This window comes from Chrysemys picta, chromosome 4, assembly GCF_011386835.1.
Source record: "Chrysemys picta bellii isolate R12L10 chromosome 4, ASM1138683v2, whole genome shotgun sequence".
NCBI lineage: Eukaryota > Metazoa > Chordata > Testudines > Emydidae > Chrysemys > Chrysemys picta.
In genome coordinates, this window is record NC_088794.1 from 65,021,055 (window position 1) to 65,034,271 (window position 13,217).

The window sequence follows — 13,217 nt, forward strand, 5'->3', positions numbered from 1 at the left end:
TTCCACCCATCGATTTTCAGCCAATTTAATTTGCTAAAAGTTATTCTTTTTAAGCTTCCAAGCTAACAAAAAAATGAAAACAATTTGTATTTTAATTATGGATATAAAGACTAACTTGCAAAACCTTATAAAAATTGCTTGAGTAAATGCAGGACTCAATCCTACAAAGCACTGAGCACTCTGACCCTGATCTAGGAAAATATTTAAGTATGTGCTTAATTTCAAGCATGTGTGTGAACCCCCTTACTCTAAGGGAACTATGCAAGAGTTCAAAATTAAGCACGTGCCTAGTGATTTGCTAGGTCAGGGTGGAAGTGCTCAGCAACTTGCAAGACTGACTCCATTGCCAAACTGGGAGAAAGAAGTCTCCCTTCTGTTTATTCACAAGTACAGTACAGGCAATGGAAAAAACAAGCTTCACCACACAGTCCTTTTAATGTATAATAACTCTATTCTGGAGGGAGAAATCATTTCTGTGGCTGAGAAATTAGTTCTGTCGCTATGAGCCATTCAAATCTGACCTGAACTGCGACTATTAGGAAGAGACACCACTGTGAATATCAGAGGAGTATAGCTGTGTTAGTCTGTATCCACAAAAACAACAAGGAGTCCGGTGGAACCTTAAAGACTAACAGATTTATTTGGGCATAAGCTTTCGTGGATGCATCTGAAGAAGTGGGGTTTTTACCCACGAAAGCTTATGCCCAAATAAATCTGTTAGTCTTTAAGGTACCGCTGTGAATAGTTACTTGTGCTTTTAGGACTAGAATGAGATTAACTCATTGCACACAGGCTAAACAACCACCAATGGGTTAATTTACAGCCACTATGAACATGGCCTGGATTTTGAACGCCCTAGTGGTAAAAGCCTCTCTGTGTCCCATTATCAATCCCTTAAGTCACCGAGTGCCCATGAAGTTCCACAATTTTAAGATCCTTAGCCAGAAATACAATGTACAGTGCTGTCACTTAAAGAGTCGTAGACCTGCCAGGCAAACTGCAGGGTTTCAGAGAGTCCCACAGGGCCTGCCACATTGTGGCTGTGCTTGAAGCTTTATTTTGGTTTTAAAAGGCTTTTTTGAGCTTTACTTATGCTTTTTTAAAAGGGATTTTCATACTAGGGAACAACTAAAAATACACCATATTAAAATATCTCTATTTTCTTGTCATATGCTAGTCAGAGTTCTCTTTGCCACTTGTGCTAGCTATTAAAAGCATTTTTATAGGCACTTCTCTCTTGCTTCTCCTGCTTGATCCTGCAGTGAAGTTGTAATGCTACTCTTGTAGCAATCAGCTCTGCATCCACATTCTGATGTCAAACACAGCATTATGATTTCAATATAGGATGAGAAGGGAAAGTTGGGATGAGGGAAGAGTGCTCATTTTCAAAACACCCTTAACTAAAATGAGTATGTGACAAGAAGATGAAAAAAATGAAAGGTAAACTACTTCTTCTTTAAACGTTCTTCATTTCTTCACAATTGGACCAGTGTAAGACTCCCTTTCTAAATCTCCATCCACCACTATGGTATTTCCACCTCACACAAAGGGATTTGCACAAAGCTGAGAGTAAGAGTACCCCACGGGACAGTTTTGAAGCTTTAAAAGTGATGATACTGTAAGGGAAGCCCTAAACAACAAACAAGGATATTTTATAACCAGCTCTTTTTTCCAATTACCTGGGAAACCCTAAACCCAACGTTCAAGAATCCTTCCAACAGTTGAGCACTTCACCAGTCCTTCCAGATAAAGGAAACTTGGCTAACTTGGTTAATACAGGATTTTAATTATTTTTCTTTAAATTTTATAAAAGCTTTCCAAAATCCTCTTTAATATTGTTTTGGAGCTTATCTGCTCAACTGCAGAGCTATAGCAAAGTCATTGAGTCTGCATCTGAGCACAAATGTATGTGAAAATCTTACCACTCCAAAGAGTAGACATTTTGTAAGTTAAGATATTTACATAAGAATGGCCATACTGGGTCAGACCAAAGGTCCATCTAGCCCAGTATCCTGTCTTCAGACAGCAGCCAATGCCAGGTGTCCCAGAGGGAATGACCAGAACAGCTAATCATCAAGTGATCCATCCCCTGTCCCCCATTCCCAGCTTCTGGCAAACAGAGGCTAGGGACATCATCCCTGCCCATCCTGGCTAATAGCCATTGATAGACCTATTCTCCATGAATTTATCAAGCTAGAAGCTTTGAGGCTTAGGCATGCTGAGCCTAACTTGTTTAAGTTAAAAGGGAAAAAAAGAATTCTTCAGAATTACTTTTCTATTAAAAAAATTGAAATTGTTGTATATTGTATATTTTTGCTTTTTATGCTGCTCTGCACTGTGTGAAGGACTTTACAGCTCCTTTAAGGGACACTTCAGAACCTAAGCAAGGAGACCCTGCCTTGGCCTAGGGTTATATAAACAGGAAGTGGAAGCTGAGTGAGAGAGAGGTAGTAGAAGCCATGTAGGCTGCAGTATGTAATGGTTGTTTTCTCTCAGGCTCTAGGAGACCAGCCTAACCAAAGGCTTTGTTTTGTGGACTTTAAGTTGAGAGATGAACCAGGGTTCTGAGGTGAGGACCTTATGATTTATCTAACATAGTTACTCCTTTCCTAAAGTCTTATTGAAAGAGGAAATGCTCTTTTGTTAGTGTGTGTTGGCTTTTTTCCCCAAGTCTGTTAAAGTGAACCTACTGCCACCCAAAACGGGAAATTAAGGTGGGGCATACCTGCAGCATCATACTGGGCCACACCGGGGTGTGTAGCGACTTCCTCACCTTTACACATTGTTTAAAAACGAACGTTTTGAGAATTTACTGCTCATAAAAAGTACCATACAGAGATCCCTAGAGACTTAAAACCTTCAGAAATAGAATAGGTACAGGTACATAGAAAGGCAGCAGTGCAAGTACGCTCCCCTAATGTTCATAAACATTAACTTGGAAGGGCAACTTCTGAGAGGGATACAGGGCAATTCAAGGATGTCAAATATGTTGTGATGTAGACACATGTCCATGGGAATCAAACCCATTACACATAAACCACCAGTCAAATGGTAACATTTGGTAACTACTACCACCACCAATTTAGCTGGATTTGAGCATTTGTACTGTATATAAAGTTGGGATGTTCAATGGAGTTTTAGCCTAATTCAGATTAGCCTCTCAAACTAATTGAATGTGAATCTTTTAGGAAGGGGAGTTATGATCAGAAATGAACGAATCTTAGGCCAGATCTGGAAAGAAGTTCCTTTTTTAATAGGTAAACTATAATGTGCGTTTTTCCTTCTCCTTCATGCTTTTGATAAGGATTAGAAGCAGAAGATTCAATATTATGAAAAAGTGGTGGTCTTATTTCATTTCCAACCTGGCAAAACAAGGAGTTAGTGAAATTTTCACAAAGCGTACAAAAAAGGCAGTTCTTGTAAGATTTCCAGACCAAATAAATTTGGATAAGTATCTGAGCCAAACTCTTCCTCATAACTCTTCCCCTTTGTTCCTGCCCTAGCAGAAGTGTCCATTATTGATCAGAATCATTATTTCTGAAGTGTGCTGTACTGGCAATTCAGAGAACAGGATTCTAGTCAATTTCACTGCCATTCTGCTGCTAATGACCTTACTGTGAAGTAGCTGAAATTCAAAGTGACAGTGGAAGTGTACATCCTGTGCACAACTTTATTTGAATCACACCAGTGTTGTGTGAACAGAACCTTATATTTTAAAATGCATAATCTTCATGATACACAATTGGGAGTGCCAAAGGAGCTTTCAGGTTCATATAAATAATAAATGTACAATTTGTTTTCCTATTTTAAGTGTCTTTACATTCTCTTGAGATAACTCTCTAGAACAACAACTTTGGATGCATTGTCTCAGCACATATTAATACACCTTTGATTCACGCTAAGATGCTTTAAAAACAAAGCTACTTAAAAGCAATCTGAGTCTGTTGCCACCACAGGAAGACAGAATATACTATATTCATTCCTGATGTAATTCCACTGACTGCACTGGTGGAATTGAGCCCAGTATATTAAAATTCTCTGGTATACATTAAGGCTTTAAATTAAACCCATCACATACATAAAAATGAAGATTTATAGCTGAAACTCTTATTAATTTCATCACACCTAAGCATGCAGTAGTTATTACAGTGGGTGACAAGAGTGCTGTAAAAATCTAAAAGCATAATGAAGTGTTATGAGAGTTATGAGAAATTCTTATTCTGAAGTTAAATCAGGCTTTTTTTTTTTTTTTTTGGATAGCGCTGAGGTAATAGGTCATTTCAATGTAATCATAATACTGCTTAAATGAAAAAAAACACAAATCCAGTTTGAAAATCATTTGTTCAGCTATTCTTTTTAAAATGTTACCTTCCCCTCAATACTCTCACACTGTCTGAGAAAGTGATACATTTAAATATAATTAGAAATTCATGCTGAAAATAAACTTCTATGCACTGTATATTTTTCTTCTTATCCTACAATGATGTATATCTGCTACTATGACTAAGCTTTTGTTTCTCAAATAAAGTTCTGGTAACCTTTGCAGCAGGGGAGTTAAAATCAGTGCAAGAGAGAAAGGTTTGATGGTGTGCCAATGTACAATGGAAGGGAATTCAATAAGCTGCAGAGACAGTGGGCTTTTATCAGACACATTGAAAAGTGGTGGTGGCTACACGTCAATGCTGGACCAGTGTGTGTTACTGGAGAGCGCGACGGAGTGTTTTCCCCACGGGCAATACTCTATTATTGACTCCCCCCATTAACATGTAGGGTGGATATACATTTATTGAAGGTTCTAATGGAAGGCTGAGGGACTCCTATCCTGAGGCCAGAACAGAAAGACAGCCTATCACTTCATGTAATGGTAGCCCATGTGTGACAGACCTGACCTACATTTCCCCCCTTTCTTTCTCACAACAGCCTGTCGCTGTTTTAAGAAGCTATTTTCTGAGATGTATAAAAAGAAATGCATGCTGGAGCTGCCTAGTTAATGTGTTTTACTGGAATATTATTTATAAACCTGCTTCATAAAGAGTAATTGTACTAGAGAAGATTTATGAAAGCTATCCTAAAATAAACACACCCAAAAAAGAATGTGCCTTAATAATTTTGAAGTGTTTATAAAGCCATATGATATACTGTATCTTAGACATAAATTACTCAGTACCTATATCTAAACTGCTCCAACAAAATATAGTACTGGCCATAACTTGACGTAGTTAAGAAAATGTACTGAAACTGCTGCAATGATAAAAAGATTAAAAAAAAAGATAAAAAATGATACATAATTACAGACTAAATTCCATATTTATTAAAATTATTAGAAGTACCACTACCTAATGCCTCACTGGAAGTAATTCAATATTTTTACTGGTTAATGTATGTGTATTTATCAATATCAATAACATATCCAAATATGAAAGTAGGACAAGAGCAAATAAAACATTTGGTTCAGAAACAAGAAGCTTTTTAAAATACTATCTAACTACTATTGCAGCCCCTACATTAAAGAGCTGTTGCCACTACAGCCAGCACTCCTCGGCAGGAACCTACCATGGCGCTGTAGGTCATACTCTTTTTTTGTCTCTTCGTTCCCTAGAATTTTCCACGCTTGATCAATTTCGATGAACCTCTGCACACGCTCCTCCACTTCTCCTGCTGGCACATCTGCGCTCTGTTTGTCTGGATGATACTGCCAATCAAAAGGAAGGGGGGGGGAAAAAGGAGGGGGGAGGAATCAATAGTAAATCTGATATTCATTTAAAGGTGGGGGTGGGGGGGGAGGAGGAGGAGGTCTGAACCCAGGAAAACGAGATGACAATGTTGGGTACAGGAGATAACTGCCAGGTTAATTAGACCACTGGAATAGCAGCAAATCCACCAGTGGCACAAAATGTCACAATGTGCACTGACAACATTTTCTGGATAATTTGCTAATGGAATCATTGGTCTTATGGACAATTTACCTAGAGAGAATGACTAATGCAAACAGAAAGAGGTACATGCAGAGGAATACGACATGGAAACAAGGGGAAATGCTTTAGGTGCAAGCTGCTTTTCTTTAACACTACATCTGGCTACATTTAAAAAACAGGACCACTGTTTCGTTACAGACTAATTGCAAATAAACGGAATGCTTTATTATAGATGTACTTGGTTTTTGTACTTTAAATAGTAAAAAAAATATGTAAGATCAACTATAATTTACAATAAATGAAATTCTATTTTTGAAGCTATGCCTCAACATATTTAATTTTTTTCAGTTCAGTGAATCAATAGCTTTTCCAAATATTTAATGTCATGGATCACTGGCTACAAAATTGTGTCATTTTAGTTAAATGTGTCATTTTAGTTAGTTGAGGACAAAGCTATAAGATAAATTACGTATAAAGGCAAAAAATAAAACAAAAACACTTTAAAAATGTCTGTTCTCCTCATGTTAAATAGCACAGTCTCCCTTTTTTGTTCCAATGTCTATTGAAAAATAGCTCAGTGAATTCTTTGTATACGTTCTCAGGAATATATTATTTTTTGATATTTTAATTGTTCATATAGAACCAACACAAGAAAAACAACTACAGGAAAGAATTCGTAGGCTGGTGGCAGGGGGAATGGGACAAAGGTTATAACACTATAAGAATGCTGTTAATTCATTATATTTCAAAATATTCCATATTCACTTATTTTCTCTATATCAGGAATATTAATTTCTGCCGTACACTAATATTAGTTTGGTTACCTGAATCTACTGTAGATATTTAGACCTGGAGGACCTGTATCACAAGTGAACGCTACATTAGAGAGAGTGGAATTCTGAACAAATATTTCCAATTATAGTTTGTTTTGGAAGAAGAGAATACTGTTAGCATGTGAGCTTAAAACAACGGCCTCCCCCCTCCCCTCCCGAGTCATACGCTAAGACTTCAAAATGAACATTGCTACTAGAGTCTGCCCACTCATACACATATCTATGATTTGTATTGATGTGAATTATCTCGATAACATCCCTCCTCCCCACTCTTCAATGCAACAATGGGAGAAAGGACCACAAGGGCAAAATGTTCCCCATCTCTGAGCTCAATTGTTTTCACATTCACTTTTCTACACATAACAGATTGTGCCTGCAAAAGCGGCTGTTCACCCAAACTATAAATTCAAGAAGCTAATGTGCATAAATGCAGGATTTTGCTGTGTGGAATGTGTGCATTCCTTTGCAGTTAGCTGTACATTCAAAACTAGAGGCTGGCTTGAAGCTTGCTGAAAATATGGTCTAGGCATAGTTGCAGTCCATACATGATTATCTTATAGAATGTGTATTTTTAGTAAAAATTAGGGCTGTCGATTAATCGGAGTTAACTCATGCAATTAACTCAAAAAAATTAATTGCGAATAATCAGTTTTAATTGCACTGTTAAACAACAGATACCAATTGAAATTTATTAAATATTTTGGATGTTTTTCTGTATTTTCATATATACTGTATTCTGTGTTGTAAATGATATCAAAGTGCATATTTTTTTATTACAAATATTTGCACTGTAAAAATGATAAACAAAAGAAATAGTATTTTTCAATTCACCTCATACAAGTACTGTAGTGCAATCTTTGTCCTAAAAGTGCAACTTACAAATTTAGATTTTTTTTGTTACACTCAAAAACAAAACAACGTAAAACTTCAGAGCCAGAAGTTCACTCAGTCCTACTTTTTGTTCAGCCAATCGCTCAAACACCTTTGTTTACATTTACAGGAGATAATGCTGCCCTCATCTTATTTACAATGTCACCAGAAAATGAGAACAGGCATTTGCATGGCATTTACATGCCAGATATGCTAAACATTCATATGCCCCTTCATGCTTCAGCCACCATTCCAGACGACATGCTTCCATGCTGATGACGCTCGTTAAAAAAAATGTGTTAATTAAATTTGTGACTGAACTCCTTGGAGGAGAATTGTATGTCCCCTGCTCTGTTCTACCCGCATTCTGCCATATATTTCATGTTATAGCAGTCTCAGATGATGACCCAGCACATGTTGTTCGTTTTAAGAACACTTTCACTGCAGATTTCACAAAATGCAAAGAAGGTACCAATGTGAGATTTCTAAAGATAGCTACAGCACTCGACCCAAAATTTAAGAATCTGAAGTGCCTTCCAAAATCAGAGCGACGAGGTGTGGAAAATGCTTTCAGAAGTCTTAAAAGAGCAACACTCCGATGCAGAAACTACAGAACCCGAACCACCAAAAAAGAAAATCAACCTTCTGCTGGTGGCATCTGACTCAGATAATGAAAATGAACATGTGTTTGTCTGCATTGCTTTGGACTGTTATCGAGTAGAACCCATCATCAGCATGGACGCATGTCTCCTGGAATGGTGGTTGACGTATGAAGGTACGTATGAATCTTTAGCGCATCTGGCACGTAAATATCTTGCGATGCTGGCTACAACAGTGCCATGAGAACACCTGTTCTCACTTTCAGGTGACATTGTAAACAAGAAGCGGGCAGCATTATCTCCTGCAAATGTAAACAAACTTCTTTGTCTGAGTAATTGGCTGAACAAGAAGTAGGACTGAGTGGACTTGCAGGCTCCAAAATTTTACAGTTTTATTTTTGAATGTAGCTTTTTTTGTACATAATTCTACATTTTTAAGTTCAACTTTCATGATACAGAGATTGCGCTACAATACTTGTATTAGGTCAGGGGTTCTCATACTGGGGGTCAGGATCCCTCAGGGGGCCACGAGGTTATTACATGGGGGGGAGGTCGCAAGCTGTCAACCTCCACCCCAAATGCTGCTTTGCCTCCAGCATTTATAATGATGTTAAATATATAAAACAAGTGTTTTTAATTTTTAAGGGGGGGGGGGTCACACTCAGAGGATTGCAAGGCTGAACAAGAAGTAGGACTGAGTGGACTTGCAGGGTCCAAAATTTTACATTGTTTTATTTTTGAAAACATGGCGCCACTTCCCGCAGCTCCCATTGGCTGGGAACGGCGAACCGCGGCCACAGGGAGCTGAGGGGCTCCATGCCTGCAGACGCTCCAGATAAACAAAATGACAATGTATTAAATATTCAATTCAATGATTCCATAGAGTTTAAAATCATCAAATTTTGGTGTAGATTCGTTTATAAGCCGACCCCCGCTCTTTGATGCGTCACTTTTTTACCAAAAATATTCGGCTTATGAACGAGTATATACGGTAACTATTGATAAATGTTAAAGTAGTTAGATTACATTATGGACTAATGTAGATTGCTATAATAATTTTATATCATACTTGTCTGAGTTATACATGCAGAAAATAATTACTGAAAATGGATAATTAGATCAATTTTTTCCCTGAAAAATGGTAAAAATATTAGACTGTTCAGTAAGCTCTTTCAGGTAGATCTTATTCTTATGTTTTAGTGCTGTGTAAGTTTAAAACCGTGCAAATGTATTCCTAGATGGAGATTTTCTATTCCAAGTTTCAATCCCAAGGGAACCATTTTAATGGTTTAGTTATAAATCTTGAAGGAAAAAAAGCCACATAAATGATGACAGCTTTCACAACTGAAATATCTCATTAGCCTTTACTACTTCTGGAATAAGTATGTGCTTCTGTAATACATTTTCTATCAAACTTATACTTAAATGAATGGAACATTTGGAAGTACTAGATAGGTCCAGCCATATGCAAGGAGCATACACACATCTAATATATCACTCAGTACAATGAAATTTAAACAGTGATCTGAATTCATGGCATCGCTCCATGAAAATATTTAGGACAAAAAGCTTTCAACACAATTCATTATAAAACCTGTTGCCCAGAGTATCCTACCTTTTTATTGGCCAAGAGGCCATCTTTAACTGTCTGTTGAAGAACTTGTGGGCTGATTTCTGAGAGGAAGCAAACCAGTCATTAATAACTGATTGCTCACAACAATGCTAAGAAAATTGGCTCCTCTCCTGCTGAGAATATTGAAGACTCAAACAAAACTGGTTCCTCCACTACTCCTTCACAGTGAAATCATGGCTGATGGAAAATAAATTTGCAGCTTTTGAGGAGTATATCAACCAATGAGTGGGAGAAAACAATTTATCAAGGAAGTAAACTGACCATCCTTTCAACCACATCAAACTAGCCTAAAATAATTATGGCAGTGGTAGAAGTAGATATTCCAGAAAATAAACCCACAAAGCCAATGAAAATGGTTCACAAAAGCAGCAGCAGAGAATATTTTGATAATTCTTTGCTGGATAATGAACATAATTCTAATTTTTTTTAAACTTGTCATTATCTGATTAGGAATAATAAAATGATCCATTATTGTTTAAAAACAAACCTATACCCCTTATTCTCTACAAACAAACAACACTTTCTACAATATAGATTTAGATAACTTAATACATGGTATTTGTATGGTTTATATAATCACATACATACAGTCATGGTCACCTGAATGTGCTACTGCTGCAGATGCAGAACTACTTTCAGTTTTATAATATTTCTGTTAAAAAGTGATTTTCTTTTGTGGTGCTGTAAAATATTGTGACACAGACGCTCCTTAGCAAAGGGTTCCCTGTTTTTTGCAAACGCTCACTTCAGACCTGACAAACTCACTGTACCAAACACATGTCTTACGCTATATAGATAAATATCATGTAAGGTATTTATAGAAAGCTTGTAACTTGTCAAGATTCATAATCATTATGAGATGCACGTACGGGTAAAATTTAAGGAATGGTGTATTTATACTGAAAGTATGCTTTACAGACAGATTAGTCACCAGGGAATAATGTATCTTGGTGATGGTCTGTTTGCGGAGGGGGAGGTGTCAGCTTGCCCGATTTAGCCAGGGATGCAATGCAAAGCTCAGTTGTTTAGACATGCACAATATTAAGACTGCCAATGGAAAGCCATAGGAGGCACCTGCAAACAATCAAAACCATTTACAGGTTACAAAACAAAACATAAACAACAACAACAAAAAGGAACATTACAACAAGACAAGGGTTCGCCCTATCTATGAACAGGAACAAAAAAAAATTTCAGTATAACAGAGAAGCTAGAGGTCCTCTGGATCTTTTCATTCGGGAGACATCTTGAAGAGCGAGATGTTCTCATGAAAAATGGGATCCTGGTTCCTGTGAAGCCAGCTAGAGCTGCAACCTACTGAACGTGGGGTGGCGGGGGACCTACTTTATTAGATAGGAAAGGTAACTATTAATAAGTGTAGATCTAGGTTCACATTTTATAAATTTTGTTTTGTATTTTAACCATTCGTTTCCAGTTTCTCATTTCTAGTTAAAAGTTTATTCTCTCTAAAATAAACCAACTTTTGGTTTATTATAAGCACTCAGAAATGCTGTGTGGCTTTTAAGGTAAAACTAGTAATCTGGGGCACACTGCTTTCTTGGGGGCAGAGGATCTGGAATTTTTGTGAGTAGCCAGTGACAGGGACTTCATATCACAGGGGGATGATTCAACAGGAATCAGGGACTGGGATGTACCCTACTGTTAACCTGCAAGCAAAGACATGGCTGGCATAACCTAGAGGAGAGTGCTTGAGTGGCTGAAGGGCTGGTGATACTGGGGAGCAGACACCCAGCAAGGTATAGGCAAGACTCACGCTGGAGGCAGGAGATGATAATGTTCGGGGTCCCCTGAGAACCATCACACACATCCAGCTGACCTGTACACAGAGGATAAGTGTGGGTATAAAATAAAATCGGGAAAAGGATAAGTGTGGGTATCAAATAAAATCGGGGGGAAAGTCTTCAGGAACAGAAATTTCTCTTGAGCAGTGGTGGTTCAAATTTGGAAAAGAGCTGCTACTCCCTTTGTATGTTACTTTATTACAGATGATTGCCAAAATGGTGATATTTCAATGGTATCTCATCCTAGATATTTTGGAATAAGTATTTCCGATGCTTGTTGAAGAGTTTGTGTATGTGAAAATGAAATTATTCAAATGTAGCCAAGTACTGGCTGCATATCATGGATTATTATTTTTTTTAAAATTACAAGATCCGGGATGTTCTTTTCTTTTAGTACTTCCTGTGAAAGATAGCTTCCTACAGTACTCTTAGGCTTGGTCTACACTAACCCCCCAAATCGAACTAAGGTACGCAACTTCAGCTGCGTGACTAACGTAGCTGAAGTTCGAAGTACCTTAGTTCGATCTTACCTCGGTCCACACGCGGCAGGCAGGCTCCCCCGTCGACTCCGCGGTACTCCTCTCGTCTACCTGGAGTACCGCAGTCGACGGCGAGCACTTCCGGGTTCGACTTATCGCGTCCAGAAAAGACGCGATAAGTCGACCCAGACGTTCGATTGCCAGCCGCCGAACTAGCGGCTGGGTATAGACGTACCCTTAGGTTCTCTCTCAAATACAGGTAGTGAACCATGCTCCTTTAGATAATCATTGGATAAAGAAAGTGAAGCCAGATATTACTGCTTGATTTTAAATGGTCTGGGATTCATTTATCACAGAAAAGCTCACAGATTTTTGTTTTGGCTATGTTCCTTAGAAGGCACTTTGGATACTATATTAATAGGAGGCATATACCTCAATATTGGAAGCTGGACAAAATAATACCTCATAATAAAAAGAGGTAATTACATTTATTAAAGCTCTTCTGATTTATCAGTTGATCTTTCTGTGGTCAATATTTTCTTAAATTCCTGGCTGCCACTTCATACTAATATTAGTTGTACTTTTATGATTGATCTGCAGTCTTGCTTTCATTTTTTCTATTGTTTTATTTAGTTGTTTCTTCTCAGAATTAAAGATTTTTAAAAATTTCTGGGTGACCATGATTTCACACAATTTCTTTGTTTTGTGCTTTTCCAAAATATTTTGGGTATCAAGATAGTGTCCTTGAAATTACTTAAATTAATGATATTCTGATCAGGAGGTAGCAATTCATATATCTTCAAATATTCACTTCTCTTGCTATCATTCATTTGATGAGGGAGGCAGAAAAGATTAAAGGAATAGAGTGGAAGACCATAAAATAGGATCAAAGGATCATCTTTTGCTTACTTTTACCCACTCACCTGGGACAGGTAAAATTCTCCAATTTGTCAAGATCATTTTGAATTCTAATCCTATCCTTGAAATTGCTTGTAACCCCTCCCAGCTTGGCGTCATCTGCAAATTTTATAAGCATACTCTTAACTCCACTATCTAAAGTAATTAATGAAAATACTGATTAGTACT

At 37.5% G+C, this 13,217-nt stretch overlaps 1 protein-coding gene across 6 annotated transcripts in view; it reads right to left on the minus strand.

The window, feature by feature from the left end:
* DNAJC24 (DnaJ heat shock protein family (Hsp40) member C24) overlaps positions 1-13,217 on the minus strand; it is a 61,108-nt gene that overhangs the window by 13,239 nt on the left and 34,652 nt on the right. For all 6 annotated transcript variants that reach the window (XM_065592520.1, XM_005286879.5, XM_065592521.1 and 3 more), the window contains exon 3: positions 5,554-5,692. In XM_065592520.1, coding sequence (XP_065448592.1) covers positions 5,554-5,692 — 139 coding nt within the window. The remainder of the gene's footprint in view (positions 1-5,553; positions 5,693-13,217) is intronic.